The 15906-nt window shown below is 45.7% G+C and overlaps 1 protein-coding gene and 1 pseudogene across 8 annotated transcripts in view; both read right to left on the bottom strand.

Moving 5' to 3' along the window:
* Positions 1–15906, bottom strand: part of EVA1C (eva-1 homolog C) — a 108653-nt gene that overhangs the window by 3939 nt on the left and 88808 nt on the right. For 5 of the 8 annotated variants that reach the window (XM_017883890.1, XM_017883891.1, XM_017883892.1 and 2 more), the window contains 3 exons: positions 14197–14340; positions 7841–7921; positions 5432–5521 (listed from right to left, as the gene is read on the bottom strand). In XM_017883890.1, the coding sequence (XP_017739379.1) occupies positions 5432–5521; positions 7841–7921; positions 14197–14340 (315 nt within the window). The remainder of the gene's footprint in view (positions 1–5431; positions 5522–7840; positions 7922–14196; positions 14341–15906) is intronic. The other 3 variants (XM_017883894.1, XM_017883893.1, XM_017883896.1) reach the window with 3 other exon arrangements.
* On the bottom strand, positions 11884–12812 carry LOC108536810 (exosome complex component RRP40 pseudogene; annotated as a pseudogene).

Raw genomic sequence — 15906 nt, 5'->3', positions numbered from 1 at the left:
AGACAGAGAGAGAGAGAGAGAGACAGAGAGAGAGAGAGTCTCCCTTTGACACCCAGGCTGGAGTGCAGTGGCACAATCATAGCCTGCTGCAGCCTTGAATTCCTGGGCTCAAACAATCCTCTCACCTCAGCCTCCTTAGAAGTTTAGGTGAGGGAAGAGGCCATCTGTAAGTACAGATGTACTACCATGCCAAGCTAACTTTTTATTATATTTTTTTGTAAAGGTGAGGTCTGACTTTGTTGCCCAGGCTGGTCTTAAACTCCTGGCTGAAAGTGATCCTCCTGCCTTGGCCTCCCCAAGTGCTGGGATTACAGGTGTGAGCCATGGCATCTGGTGTGACTATCTCCTGGTAGGTGCCTTATACTTTCACTTTCATTAAGATGTCTTTCGACCTTGTGACATTATCTGAAAAACAGGGATGAAACGCTGTTCTGCTCCATCTTTCCTGCAGGCACTTGGTCCCCATCCTCCTTTCTTGCCCCCCTTTTCTAGTGAATGGCCAGATAGGAACTATTGCAGGTTTTATGGGCCATATGGTCTCTGTTGCAAATATAACAACTCTGCTGTTGTAGTGCAGAAACAACCACAGACCATATATAAACCATCTTTCCTACAACCCCTCTTGTTGTAGCCAAGTCACTTGTGCAAACTTGGCTGGGACCCCAGGTTCAGGCCAGGGCTCTCTCTGTGGCCCCAGGCTTTACACTAAGGGCATGTCAACTGTTCGCTAGAATCGCTTGGATGACTTTATACTTTTGTGACTCCTTTCCCTATTCTGTATTCTGGAAAAACAAAGTTCTCCTTGTGATTGAACAGAATCTTCACACTGTGTTATTGCTGGCATTGTTCTAAATTTAGCCTTGGTTCATCCCTGGCTGGAGTGAATGACTTTAATTTGATCAGCTGCTGTACACCCTTGGGAGCCTCCGAAGGAGGACCTATGGCCTTTAAGGCTCCTTTCCACCCTTAGATCCTGACTTGGGGCCAACACATGCTCCAGCTTGTTCGTGTCCAGATAAGACACCCAGAGGCCATGGCTAGGGTTCCCCCTGTCGGGGCCCTATTGCCATTGAGAGGATCAAGGCAGCAGTCAGGGCCTTAGGGCTGTCCAGAAGAAAGCACAAAGTGTACCAGGTGCTAGTCTGACAGCACTTAGGGATGTGACAGAAACCTTCTGTCATAAAATCAGATGTTGGAGACCGTGGGAACACATCCGAATCCACATCTCCGTGACTAGGTGGTGCTGATTTCCAGTGGTCCTCCCTGGTGGGGGATCACGTAGCTCTGACTCTGCAGTGTGTTGTTGTGTTTCTCTTTCAGTGTGAGCTTGTCTGAGGCCCTAGAGTTCCTCCTTATGAAACAATGATGCTTCCCAACACAGGACATCCCAGGCTGCAAGACTGTCCCTTCTGCCTAGTTTCTGCACTCCTGTGCCCCAAAAGCCCACAGCAGGGCCTGCCAGAGGCTGACAACACATCTGTCACTGTCCCAAGGGGGTAGGGACAGCGATGGAAATATTAGGCCACAAAAGGCATGCCTGCAGGCACATAGGACGTAAACACCCAAAGCCAGATGTCAATGAAACAGTAATTGGGTGGAATGGCAGAGGTCATATTCTCATGCAAGACTGTCTAAATAAGTAAGTCCCCTTGGGCACAATCTGCCAGGGAACAATGGCTCACGCTGAGCCAGTTAGTAAACTGCCTCGCTAAGAACTTCCAACATACTTACACATACAGATACACACACACATGCATGCACACACCTGCATGCACACACACACCCACACACACGCAGGCACACATACAGATATACACATACAGATACAGCAAACACACATGCATGCACACACACAAAGGCACACACACGCATGCACACACACATGCACATGCATACAGACATACACATACAACACACATATACACACATGCACACCACACACATACACATGCAAACACACGTGCACATGCACACAGACGTGCACATACACATGCACACACATACAGACACATACACAGATGCACACACACCCACACAGACACATGCATACACACATGCACACACACAGGCACCTACACACACACATGCACACATGCACACATACACATCATTCCTCCTTTTCCATTTCTCTAATTTCCCATCTTTTTCTATGAGCTTCCTCAGACTCATGATCTTGATTCTAGAATGAATTCAGGGAGTAAGTCTGCATTATTGAAATGACAGTAAATTCAAACATTCCTACAAAGCTTTTTCAGTGTTGAGAAAACCATCTTACAGATCATTCAAATGGCCCCAGGAGACACTGTTCACAAGAAACTCTTAGACATCCTCCTGTCTCTTCCATCAACCTCTGTGCTTCAATATCAGGGGACAAACCTCTTGATTTTGGTTTCTCATCTCCTTGTCCCCATGAACACTGGACTACACCACTGTGTCAAAGCCACTTGCAGCCTGACCTGGGAAATGTACTTTTGGATTCACTCCATTTGCCACCTATTTGGGTGGTTTGGGCTGGAAACTGCCCTGCTTACACTCTTGGCTCCCCGCTGCTCCTGCTTTGGGGGTGCCTAGAGACCTCAGCTCAGCCCATGGGTCACATCCCCCCAGTGGGGCCAGGGATGTGACTGAGAGTTGTCTGGGCACCTCTCTCCAGCAGCAGTGAGGATGGAGCTCTGCGCCATGTGACACTGGCTGGTGGCCACTGCCTGTTCAGGTCGAAATGGCCCAGCCTGATGTCCACACGTACTTCTGTGGCACACTGGCCTGCAGACCCCCGAGCATGCGCTGCATGTTTCTCACCTCTAGAGTGGCCACCCAGACAGTGACACAGACACACCAAGAAAACCCACAGGCAAGTCCAGAGGTGCCCGTTCCACTAGGACCTTGTGAGCCTCCATGATTTGAGTCACGAGCTTCTTGTGGTGATTTCATTTAGCTAACATCCAACATAGTGCATTTAGAGACTCTTTCTCTTGGACATTATATGGAGGCGTGGTCATGGCTTGCTGAGATCCATGTCCCAAAACATCCCCCAGTAAAACCAAATAACAGCTCATCAAGTCCTTACATTTTTAAAAATTTGACATCTTATAAATAGCATATATTGGATGACAGTAAGGCACAGGAAAAGGCTCATAAGCCCAGATCAGCAGTCGTCATTCAACTGTTCTGACTGTGCACCTGTTCTGTACCAGCACCACATCCTAGATGCAGGGACACGACACGAAATAAGATGACAAAGCACCTGCCCCTGTGGAGCTGAGCCTCTAGCAGGAGAGATAGTCACTAAAACATAACTCTATCCTGTGGTTTCTGGGAATGACAGTCACATATAAAAGGATAGAAAGGGATGGAGGCAAGCTAATTTAGACAACTCAGGATCAGAGTGGGAAGGTGGCTGCATCCCTCAAAATTCAGAGTAGCTGGAGTGCAAGTCTTGTATTAGCTGAGCCTGAATCGTGGCCCTACTGCTGTCCATAGTGTCCTCAGGCAAATGGCTCAACTCCTCTGACCACCGGCTTCAAGTGCAGAACAGGGGACCAGAGTCCCATCTTTCAGTGTTGATGCTATGGACTGAATTGTGTTCCCCCCAATGCACTCATTAGGAGTTAATTAAGGTTAAAGGAGGTCATAAGGGTGGAGTCCTAATCTGATAGGATTGGTGGTTTTATAAAAAGAAGAGATGTCTCTGTCTCCATCTCTCCTCCTCTCTGCCATGTGAGGACATAGCAAGAAGGCTGCTGTCCACAAGCCAGGAAGACAGCCCTCACCAGAAAGTGATTGGTGAATATTTTGATCATGAACTGGCCTCCAGAATGGTGAGAAAATCAATGTCTGTTATTTAGGCCATCCGGTCTCGGGTACTTTGTTATGGTAGCTGGGCTGGCTAAGGCAGTTGTTGAGAGGAACCGACAAGGTAATTGGGGTAAAGCACACAGCACGGCCACAGCTCACTGAGCACAACGTCAGTCTTGTTCCCCTTCAATCATTATTCTCTGACTGGAGGATTTTCATGATGGCTTTTCTCCAAGAAGCTCCCCGGGGACTTTGTAAATATGGGGATATTTCTGACAATAAAAATCCTTACAGTTCTTAACATTGACAATGATCAGGAACAGCAAGACATAAAAACGAGAAGGTGGCTAGAAAAGAGAGGACCCGCAGAAAAAACCAACAGCCACTCAACACGCACAGGAGGAATCCTGATGCAGGAGGACAATAGAACAGCAGCGGACCCCAAGACTGAACTCTGCATCTCATGTATTGAGATCATTCCCTGATATGGTTTGGCTGTGTCCCCACCCAAATCTCATCTTGAATTGTAGCTCCCATAATCCGCATGTCATGGGAGGGACGTGGTGGGAGGTAATTGAATCCTGGGGGAGGCTCTTTCCCCTGCTGTTCTCGTGATAGTGAAAAAGTCTCACAAGATCTGATGGTTTTATAAAGGGAAGTTCCCCTGCACAAGCTCTCTTGCCTGCCGCCATGTAAGACGTGACTTTGCTCCTCATTCACCTTCCACCAAAATTGTGTGGCCTCCCTAGCCATGTGGAACTGTGAGTCCATTACACTTGTTTCCTTTATAAATTACCCAGCCTCAGGTATGTCTTTATTCGCAGCATGAGAACAGACAAATACATTCCCTAAGCCTCTATTTTCCTCTGAGACAGGCTTACCCCAAATAGCCCCATCTTTGCAGGCCTCAAATAGTAATACTGTTATGTGTTACATTAACATGTATTTTACTGAAGGTCTCTGGTTTTTGTCTCTCTGAACGTAGGCAGGCATTGCTGAAACTTGCAGATGACATTCCAAAATGCGTTCTATCTTAAGCAGAGAGGGTGGTGAGAAAAAATTGTACATACCTTCCCCTCAATGAAGACGTCCCCACAGTGTGGTCAGTCTTGGTATAAGCCTTTTGGCTCTGTTAATTCATGGGGGCTGAGTCTGACTGATCCTCATGGAGAAGATTAACAAGGGAATCCTTGGCAACCATTAGGAGTAACACTCATGACCCAGAAAGTGGCTCTGTCTTCATGGGGCATGATCTGTCTTGTTTACTAAGTGACCTTCTGGCTCATTTTTCTTCCAGCCAGGGTTGGAATTCAATAATCCTAGTTCCTTCCCAAATTTTAGAGCTGGGAAATGCATTCCTCGGGTTTCTACTTTTCAAAGGCAAAAAACATCTGTGGAGCTCAACTCCTCAACAGTATGACTTCGTCTGTTTCTGTGGTTCTCTTGCTGGCTGCCTGGTTGTGACTGTGCCTGAACTCAGGCCTCTCTGTTTCTGAATCTTAGAAGTGGTGGTTGGCATGTCAAACTTGAAGTCATTGTCCTTTAGTTATGTGAGTGTTATAATTGAACACCACATTTATTAACAAGACTTGAGTAAATCCATCAGCATTCTAGGAAGCTTTGATTCTTGACTTACCTCTAATGTAAGCAAAGGCTGCCAGAGAGTTGCTAACAAGAATTCCATCTTTCCTCAGAATCTTCGATTCGCTTGGGTCGAAGTTTATACCTGTTTCGTGAAAAATGCAAAACCAATTAATCACAGCTGTTCATAGTTCACCTATTCTAAGAGACCCCTGCTGTTCCTACCCCAGGGACTGCCAGAATAATTAAAAGTCGTGGAAATCAAATAAATAGGCCTCTGGCTAAATTATGGAAGATTAACCCAGGAAGAGCATGTATTAAATAGTAAGCAGTCCCTGAAAATATTAAAGTACAAAAAGGATTAGAAATTGTTTTAAGTGTTGGTTGCAACTTCAGGTGCTGGTTTTCCACTCCACTGTAGAAGGGAGCAAATGGACTTTCCCATCCTAAAGACAGTGACATTCATCATGCCCCTCAGAGCCTTAATAACATATCGCTTTATTTTATTTATTTATTTATTTATTTTTGAGATGGAGTTTCACTCTTTTTGCCCAGGCTGGAGTGCAATGGCACGATCTCATCTCACTGCAACCTCTACCTCCTGGGTTCAAGTGATTCTCCTGCCTCAGCCTCCTGAGTAGCTGGGATTACAGGCACATGCCACCACACCCAGCAAATTTTTGTATTTTTATTAGAGATGGGGCTTCACCATGTTGGCCAGGTTGTTCTCAAACTCCTGACCTCAGGTGATCTGCCCACCTCGGCCTCCCAAAGTGCTGGGATAACAGGCATAAGCCACCACGCCTGGCCAATAATATCTCACTTTAAGCATGGAGTTGCTGTCCGCTGTGTGGCCACAGATAAAACAAGCCTCCATTACAGAGGGAGGTTGTACTGGGCTACTCTTTTTTGGAAACAACAGCAAAATGTGGGGCAAATCCTCTTTTAGATCCTGGTTGCACTGCTGGATGGAGCTTAGCAAGCCTGTGATGGGGTAGCCTGGTGGCTTGGGGGACTCCTAGCCATGTCAGACAGGACAGATGGCTTGGAGAAGAGATGGCACAGCGCTGGCTTTCAGGCCTCCACTGCAGGAGGACCAGGCGGTTTATGGATCGGGTGGGAACCCTGTCAGAAAAATAAGGGGAGGTTGGGTGCAGTAGCTTACGCCTGTCATCCTAGCGCCTTGGGAGGATGAGGTGGGTGGATCGCTTGAGCCTAAGAGTTCGAGACCAGCCAGGGCAACATGGCAAAGCCCTGTCTTTACAAAAATAATAATAATAATAGTTAATTAATGATTTATTCTTTTTAAAAAAGAAAGAGAAGTGGAGCTGAGGAACACAGAGCCTGCCAGAAAGTCAAGGTGACCAGCTAGAAGGACACAGAATAACATTACCAATGGTTCTCTCTGAGCTTTTGGACTGGGGTACTTTGGTGTGTTTTTCATATCAAGCATACTTTACTTTTATACTTAGGGTGGAAAGATCTAATACATATAATAAAGGTAACACAAGACAAAACTCTCACCAAAGCCTAACATTTTAGATGCTCTACTGGATCTCTGCAGTTTCTATCAGGGACCCTATGGGTTTGGATTCCATTCTAGATTTGATAAGAAAATCCAAATGCTCAACCTCCTCAACTCCCCACCCCTCCACCCCGTTTACAAAAGCCAAGTGAAAGCTAAGGAGGGGCCGGGTGCAGTGGCTCACACCTGTAATCCCAGCACTTTGGGAGGCCAAGGCGAGGGGAACACCTGAGGTCAGGAGTTTGAGACCAGCCTGACTAACATGGTAAAACCCCGTCTCTACTAAAAACACAAAAATTAGCAGGGGTATGGTGGTGGACACCTGTAATCCCAGCTACTTGGCAGGCTGAGGCAGGAGGGGAAGGGAAGGGAAGGGGAAGGGGAAGGGGAAGGGAAAAGGGAGAGAGGGAAAGAGAGAGAGGAAGGGAGGGAGGAAGGGAGGGAGGGAGGGAGGGAGGGAGGAAGGAAGGAAGGAAGGAAGGAAGGAAGGAAGGAAGGAAGGAAGGAAGGAAGGAAGGAAAGAAACTAAGGAGAAAGGTGGCGTGTACAGAGGTAGAGAGGTCCTCAGGTCCCAGATGGCCCTGGCGCCTATGCAGGTTCCAATGGACTCAGCTTTGCAAAAAGCTCATTGTGTAACCCAGGAAGCCCAAATTTATTTCTGAGCAGATGTCTTTTCAAAGTGATTTTCCTTTTAGCAAGTGAGAGGAGAATGAAGGGGGGGTTTATCCTACTTCTGATTTTTAAAAAGTCAAAACAAAATAAAGTGGTGTTCAACATTTGCGACTATTGGCCAAGGCACTATCATCGCCAGGACCAGTACCTGAAACACACCTCCTGACAGCCCCTTCCATTCTAACCAAGGTGTGCCCAGCTGTGGTCACGCAGGGGTTGTTTACCTTTACTTAAAGAGAAATGCTGGTAGTAAGCCATAAAAATTACCATATTCACCATCTTTCTTCTTCAAAGAAGGTTTTAGATTAGCAATGGCTGGATCAATCGCTGTGAGTATGTTCTTGGGAACTAAAAGCCGAAAAGAAATATTTTAAATACGTGCTATATTTTTAAAATGTGGACTCTTAATATATTTTTAAATACAGTGTAGATAAGATTTTAAAATCACTTTCCAAATCAGAGCAAGAATCACTCACTCTTCCTGCTAGATACACAGACATACACACAACCCAACGGTATCCACGTGATCATCAAATGCCCCAGAAAGGTGGTTTCAGGTCCATTTTGCAATATTAAAAAAATGGAGAATAAAAACAAGATATGATATATCCATCCAGCAGAATACACCTCCATAATAAAAAGGAATGAAGACCCGGCATGGTGGCAAGCACTTTGGGAGGTCGAGGTGGACAGATTACTTGAAGTCAGGAGTTCAAGACCAGCCTGGGCAACATGATGAAACCCTGTCTGTACTAAAAATACAAAATTAGCTGGGCGTGGTGGCACATGCCTGTAATCTCAGCTACTTGGGAGGCTGAGGCAGGGAGAATTGCTTGAACCCGGGAGGCAGAGGTTGCAGTGAGCGAAGATCACACCACTGCATTCCAGCCTGGGTGACAGAGTGAGACTTCATCTCCAAAAAAAAAAGTGAAGTACTGATATGATATATGCTACAACACAGATGAACCTTTGAAACATGATATTCAGTTAAAGAAGCCAGCCATGCACACACACACGCACAACCATCCATTGCATAATTCCATTTGTATGAAATATTCAGAAAAGGCAAATCTAGAGACAGAAAGTAGATGTGTGGCTACCTGGGACCGGGGGGTGGGGGATGGGAATGAGGCAATGATGGCAAATGGGCACAAGGGAGCTTGGGGGGATTGTGAAAATGTTTTAAAACTGGAGGGTAGTCATGGTTGCACAACTCTAAATTTACTAAAAATCATTGAATTGTGTTCACGTGTAATAGAATTTTAAGGAAAATAAACAACACCTCAATACAGTGGTTAACTCTGGGCCAGGCACAGTGGCTCATGCCTGTAATCCTAGCACTTTGGGAGGCTGGGGCAGGTGGATCACTTGAGTCAGGAGTTCAAGACCAGCCTGGCCAACATGGTGAAACCCCGTCTCTACTAAAAAATACAAAAATTAGCCGGACATGCTCACTTGAACCCAGGAGGTGGAGGTTGCAGTGAGCTGAGATTGTGCCACTGCACTCCAGTCTGGGTGACAGAGCGAGACTCTGTCAAAAAAAAAAAAAAAAATAGGGTGGTTAACTCTGAAGATGAGCTTCCCTGGACTTAATAAAGCAAAATGACTGTGACCAACTCAAAATCCACCATCAAACTCTCCCAGCACCTACTCTTCTGCTTTCTACCCCAAGCTCTTTGCCTCTGTGTTTCCATCATAAGTCTGGAAAGAATTCGAAGACTCTGTGCTAAAGTGATTTGCTAAATATTATCAGAAAAGACTACAGAAAGATGCAGAGAGGATGGCAGCGTGACCGACTCCTTTGAAGGTGGTTTAAAACTCTGCTGAACTGACCTAAGAATAAGCCCTGGGATGTCAGAATCCCCATGCAAAGCAGTCGGCAGATGACAGCACCCAGCTGAAACAGAGGGCAGAGCAAGAATTCTGCAGGCCAAGCACACTGCTGCAGGCTGGGAGAAGTGAATGGAAACCGAATATTCCTGCTGCAGAAAATTGCTTATTTTTGTTTGTTCCTCAACCCAGCTGAGATCTCGGAGAGGTAGCAACAGGAAATGGAAAGAAAGCCAAAACAAACTGCCAATTCAACTGTACTGCTTTTTTAAAAAGAACAAGTGAGACATCTTCAGCAGCAAGAAAACCTCGTTTCCTTTCTCGGAGGGCTTAACTAAATTCTTCTGGGGATGTCCCAGGATCAACAACCACAGGACATTCCTAGATTGTGAGTTTTCCACGTACAGGAGGCCCTGGCGCCTTCGTGCCCATCAGCAGCAAGGGACACTTTCCAGGGAGGCCTGGTGAAGTTGCTGGAGGTGGCTCATGATTTCCATGGCCTCGAGGAATGTCCCTTGGCTGTCCTCGGGGCACACCACTGATCCTGGGACCATGGCACCTCAGGAGAGCTGAGCTGAGCTGCAAAATGCTTTCTGCTTTAATTAACTCTCATTCATTTCTGGGCCCTAAGAAGGATGCAGCAGTAGCCTAGGAAGTGTCATCTCTCCCTGCCAGGAGTGGCACTTCTTTCTTGTGTCTGCTTCTTGGTTTGTTCTCAAACTATGGCTTCAGGAGGGCCTTGGCTCTTGGCAAATGCCAGAGGCTTTACAGTTTGAGAAAGCATCAGAATTTTGTAGAGGAGCTCAGAGAGGAAGGGCATTCCAGGATGCACTTTGCAGAATAACCAGGCAGCGGAAAGATTAAATTGGCTGTGTATGACACAGGCCACTGCAGGGAACGTGCTCCTCTACTAGGTGAAAATGGCTCCGATATCCGGAGCATCTTTTAGGACCTTTAAAGTCACCGTTGTCAACACACTTGTCAGATTTTTGCATCTCCTTGTTTCAAACTAGCTCAGAATGAGGTCGGGGACTGGGGTGTGATTGATCACCGTCCCGCTCCACTTCAGATATGTTGGTGAAAACACTAGGAACCACTCTTCATGGAGCTCCTACTGTGTGCAGGACCCTGTTCTCAGCAGTTGAAACCAGGGCCATCTTCCTCCTCCTCAATGCCTTTCCTCTCCCACTCAGCAATCTCAGTGTCTCGGCCCCTAGTGTGCAACTAGCGTGCTTCCCCTAGTGTTCACCCTACAGGATGGTTCTCTTTGGAAGACTTAAACTACCACCCCAAGCTAAATTAGGCCCCCTCCGCTGTTACAGTCTTCTGCCCTTTTCTAAAATAGCATTTGTCACAATAATCATGATGATGTGTCTGGCTCTTCGGTTAATGCTTGCCTTTCTCCCTCAACTGTTCACCCCATGAAAACAGGACCGTGTCTCTTTTATTTTGTGAGACAGAGTTTCACCCCTGTCACCCAAGTTGGAGTACAGTGGCGAGATCTCAGCTCACTGCCAACTCCGTCTCCCGGGTTCAAGTGATTCTCCTTGCCACAGCGTCCCAAGTAGCTGGGATTACAGGCATGCGCCACCATGCCCAGATAATTTTGTATTTTTAGTGGAGATGGGGTTTCTCCATGTTTTCCAGACTGGTCTCGAACTCCTGACCTCAGATGATGCGCCTGCCTCGGCCTCCCAAAGTGCTGGGATTACAGGCGTGAGCCACCGTGCCCAGCCGAGTCTCTTTGTTTATTACAAAATCCCTGGCACCCAGCACAGCTCCTGACACAAAGAACAATGTGCTGAATGAGTGACAGAAGGAAGCAAAGCTTGAACTGGGACATGTGACCCCCATGCCCTGAAAGCTCATCTTCATCTCAGCATTAGTGATGTGGTTTGGCTCCATGTCCCCGCCCGAATCTCATAATTCCCATGTGTTGTGGGAAGGACCTGGTGGGAGGACCCTGTGGGAGATGATTGAATCTTGGGGTGGGGGTCTTTCCTGGGCTGTTCTCTTGATAGTGAAAGGGTCTCAAGAGATCTGATGGTTTAAAAAATGGGAGTTTCTCTGCACAAGCTCTCTCTTTGCCTGCCTCCATCCATGTAAGATGGGACTTGTTCCTCCTTGCCTTCCACCATGATTGTGAGGCCTTCTAGCCATGTGGAACTGTAAGTCCAATTAAACCCCTTTTTTGTAAATTGCCTAGTCTCAGGTATGTCTTTATCAGCAGCATGAAAACGGACTAATACAATTAGCTAAGAAGAACCTCAACTGTAGTAACTGTTCTTGCCTCATCCTTGAAAGCACACTAGAAACTACACCTTTAAAAAAATGTTTTAGCAAATGTTATTGTACAGAATAAAAAAATACATCATGATTCTGTAATGATTTTTTCTCCCACAAGAGTATGGGTGAAAACCAGTAACTTACTTATAAAAATATTTTAATTAGACTCTAATAAGATAATATGTACCTTCATACCTCATCTTCTGAGTATCTAAATGGGGAGAGGTTCACCTGAAAAAAGTTTTCCCCAGGAAACCCATGGTTTCTTGGCTCAACGGACCCATTAAAAAAGTCCACCTACATCAACTTTCTGCCAGTCTGGAGAAGATTTGTTTTCTTTGATCACATGTCATGTATTCACAAGCTTCTAAAAGATTTGCCAAAATTAAAGTCTGCCGGATGATTTTTCCCCTAACCCATGTTCTTCCATCCATTCCAAATACTATTTGCAGTGGATAGAGTTTTCCCACTTCCTGTTTGACTTCACAATCTGGAGCTAACAGCTTTCTAATGAAGCCCAGCCACCTTAAAAAGCAGACCCTCCTGTCCAACACATTCATTCCATTGCCCCATCCATAGCTGTCAATACAGACCATCTCTGGTTCCATGTCTTTATTAGCAACCACAAATTGGCCATAGATGAGATCTCCAACCTGCACATTTGGTCTGTTTCTTTTAGTTGCACCTTCAAATGCCAAGTAAGACAAAGAAACTGGCTCATTCCCTCCAATATCAACTCTGAATACATCTCCAGATTTAGCTGTCACTATGCCAATCACCTGGTCTCCTTTCACTAGAATATACTCCCTTCCCCGGGCTACAGCGGCCCCAGCCCAGCAGTGTCTCAGCTTTCCCGGTCCCCAGCCAAAACTACACCTTATTTGGAGGCTAAAGTTCTGCTTCTTATTCAACACTCAGATGAAGAGGTCTGAAGTTACTGGAACCTCAGAGTGACCCATGTCCAGTCTACCGTCCTCCACTCTACCAGACGAGCTATCCAAGGATGTACTTAGAGTGACCAATGTCCAGTTTACCATCCTCCACTCTACCAGACGAGCTATCCAAGGATGTACTCAGAGTGACCTTTTGGCCTCTGGGGAACCTCAGCCAAAATGGGCCCCATGCTACTTAGAGCTGCTTAGACATGACAGTAGGAATAAAGACAGAGCAGGTAAAGCCATCCCTCCTGTGATGTAAGAGTAGGTGCCATTATTTTGGTAATACATTTATGTAGTCACTTCATCATATCTATTGTAGCATTGATATTGCAGAGAACAACATTTTTAGTTCAGGATATAAAAGTCTGAAGATGCAATGGAATATTATTATGCCACAAAAAGGAATAAAGTACGGAGACATGCTACAACATGTACGAACCTTGAAAACAGATGCTAAGTAAAGAAGCCAGACAAAAAGCACCACACATCGTATGATTCCATTTCTAGGAAATGTTTAGAAGAGGCAAATCCATAAAGACAGAAAGTAGATGGGGGTTTGCCTGGGGCTGGGGCAGGTGTAATGGGTGGATTTGGGGGCCTGACTGCTAAGGGATACAGGGTGTCTTTTGGAGAGATGAGAATGTTCTTAAATTGATTGTGGTGATGGTAGCACAATTCTGTGCATATACTAAAAACCACTGATTTGTATGCTTTAACAGGTTAATTGTATGGTCTGTGGATTATATCTCAAAAAAGCTGTTCCAAACATAAAATGGCTAGGAATGTTTGGCAGGGGAAAAAGAGATTTCCAAGAAAATAGGTATCAGATTCTTCAGTTATAATGCTCTTTGCTTTTCATTTACTTTTATGCTCATTTCGGGGAAAAAAAAAAAAAACAGTCAACATATTAGGATTACAAACTGGAAATCCCAGTATCCTCAGAAAATAATAAACTGCTGACTTGCTTTTAACTGGCTTATGAAATTAGAATCTAAACAAAGAAGGCATTTCATTTTATCATTTAAAGACATTAGGAAAACAAAGTAATGCTGTCAAGTAACAATTTTTATTGTTTTAGGGTAAGCATTTGATCTGTTGACTCAACACTGTGGGCATGTAGATAAAATAGCTGTTGGCAGTACAGCGAGTTAGTCATTTAGGGCCTAAAAGCAGAACTGGAAGGTTAAATAGGAGACACACAATACGACTGTGAACTCACATGACATCCCAATAAATTTACCCAGATGAAAATCACTGTCCTCAGTGACATCAGTTTACCCCTATTTGGTTGTTCTTTCTCCACCCTCCCATTGGCTGCCAATCTGATTGCTAAAGGCGCTTTTACACAAATTTTGACCAAAGAAAATTCTATTGCTTATCTGACATGAATATCATAAACAAGAATAAGAAAGAAAAAAGGGCTCTTGGATATCTGGGACGAGCAAACAGCTTCAGGAGGAGCAGTGTTTGGCTTGTTCTGGGCACACTCCTGCCGTTCACATGATCACCACCCTCCCCCAAAAGAGGCAGGGTCTTCAGGCAGCTGGTCGGGGAGGGGGGTGTTCTTACCACATGCGTAGGTCACAGTGAGGTATTTTTTCACACCTGGCAAACAGGGGCTTCCAAAATGGTGATTGTTGACGATGACTTTGCATCTCTGCTTCCCATAGCACCTTCGGGACAGGACTTGCGAAGCTGAGTAAGACAAGCAATCTGAAAGGCAGGAAACACCCAGAACTTCACGTTGCATCCCAGACAGGGCCACCACATGGCCTCCAGCATTCTGTGTAAATAGATATGCGGAGCTGGATTCAAATCAAATGGAGAGTTTCTCTGTTTATTTTCTGTCTCATTAAAGCACCCAAGATGGGCAGAGCCAGCATCATGATCCTGTCCTAGAAGTCCCAGAGCTGGGTTTAATGCTCTGCTGGCACCATCTTGAAATTCTTTTTCTTTCTTTCTTTTTTTTTTTGAGACTGACTCTCATTCTGTCCCCCAGGCTGGAGTGCAGTGGCTTGATCTCAGTCACTGCAACCTCTGCCTCATGGGTTCAAGCAATTCTCCTGCTTCAGCCTCCCAAGTAGCTGGGACTCCAGGCACACACCACTATGCCCAGCTAATTTTTGTATTTTTAGTAGAGACGGAGTTTCACCATGTTGGCCAGGCTGGTCTCAAACTCCTGACCTTAAGCATTCCGCCTGCCTTGGACTACCAAAGTGTTGGGATTACAGGCGTAAGCCACCGTGCCTGGTCGAAATTCTGATATATTTTTGAACAAGGGGCTTTGCATTTTCATTTTGCACTGGTTAAAATATGAAGAGCATTGAATGAAGATTCTTGGTTCTTTTATGACCTTTACCACACTTTGAAATATTTTATTTGTTTGTTTATTTTGAGAATCAATCTCCTCTACATGAATATAAGCTCCAGGAGAGACTATTTCTGTTTTGTTCATCATCTAATTCCCACACCTCGCCCACTGTAGAGCCAAGTAAATATCTGATGAATGAATGAATGAAATAAACTAATTGACATGAAGATTTGTTTTTCGGCACCCTGGCACAACATCATTAAAATCAGTAAATATCAATTGAACATCTATGGCAGATAAGGCACTGTGCTAAGTATCATCAGAAAAATCAGTAAAAAGAGGACCAGGCACGGTGGCTCACGCCTGTAATCCCAGCACTTTGGGAGGCGGAGGCGGGAAGATCACCTGAGGTCAGGAATTCGAGACCAGCCTGGCCAACATGGCGAAACCCCATCGCTACTAAAAACACAAAAATTAGCCAAGCATGGTGGCGTGTGCCTGTAGTTCCAGCTACATGGGAGGCTGAGGCACGAGAATTGCTTCAACCTGGGAGGCAGAAGTTGCAGTGAGCCGAGATCGTGCCAATGCACTCTAGCCTGGGTGACAGAGCAAGCCTCCGTCTCTAAAAAATAAATAAATAAAAGCCTACGTTGCTTTCACAGGATTGGCAATAGAGCTATAGACTCAAAACGCACATGTGAGAGAACTGGTGTCTGGTAGTGGAAACAGTGAATCAATGTCAGCAAGACATGGTGCAGACAAGAGGTGCTAGGTCAGAGGCGGAGAGATCACTGTGGGTGGGAGCAGAGGGGCTGGATCATGAAAGAAAGAGCAGGAATTGGGTAGAGGCAGGCAAGAGAGAAAGCATGAACACTAAGGCAGTGGGCTAGGAGCCCCTGCAGGGGCTGGCCACAGGCTGGAAGGGCGGGAGTAGGCGGGGGCGACCACGGCAAATGAGTGGTAATCTT

Source organism: Rhinopithecus bieti, unplaced genomic scaffold (assembly GCF_001698545.2).
Source record: "Rhinopithecus bieti isolate Rb0 unplaced genomic scaffold, ASM169854v2 scaffold_13207, whole genome shotgun sequence".
NCBI lineage: Eukaryota > Metazoa > Chordata > Mammalia > Primates > Cercopithecidae > Rhinopithecus > Rhinopithecus bieti.
This window is presented reverse-complemented; position numbering and strand designations above follow the sequence as displayed.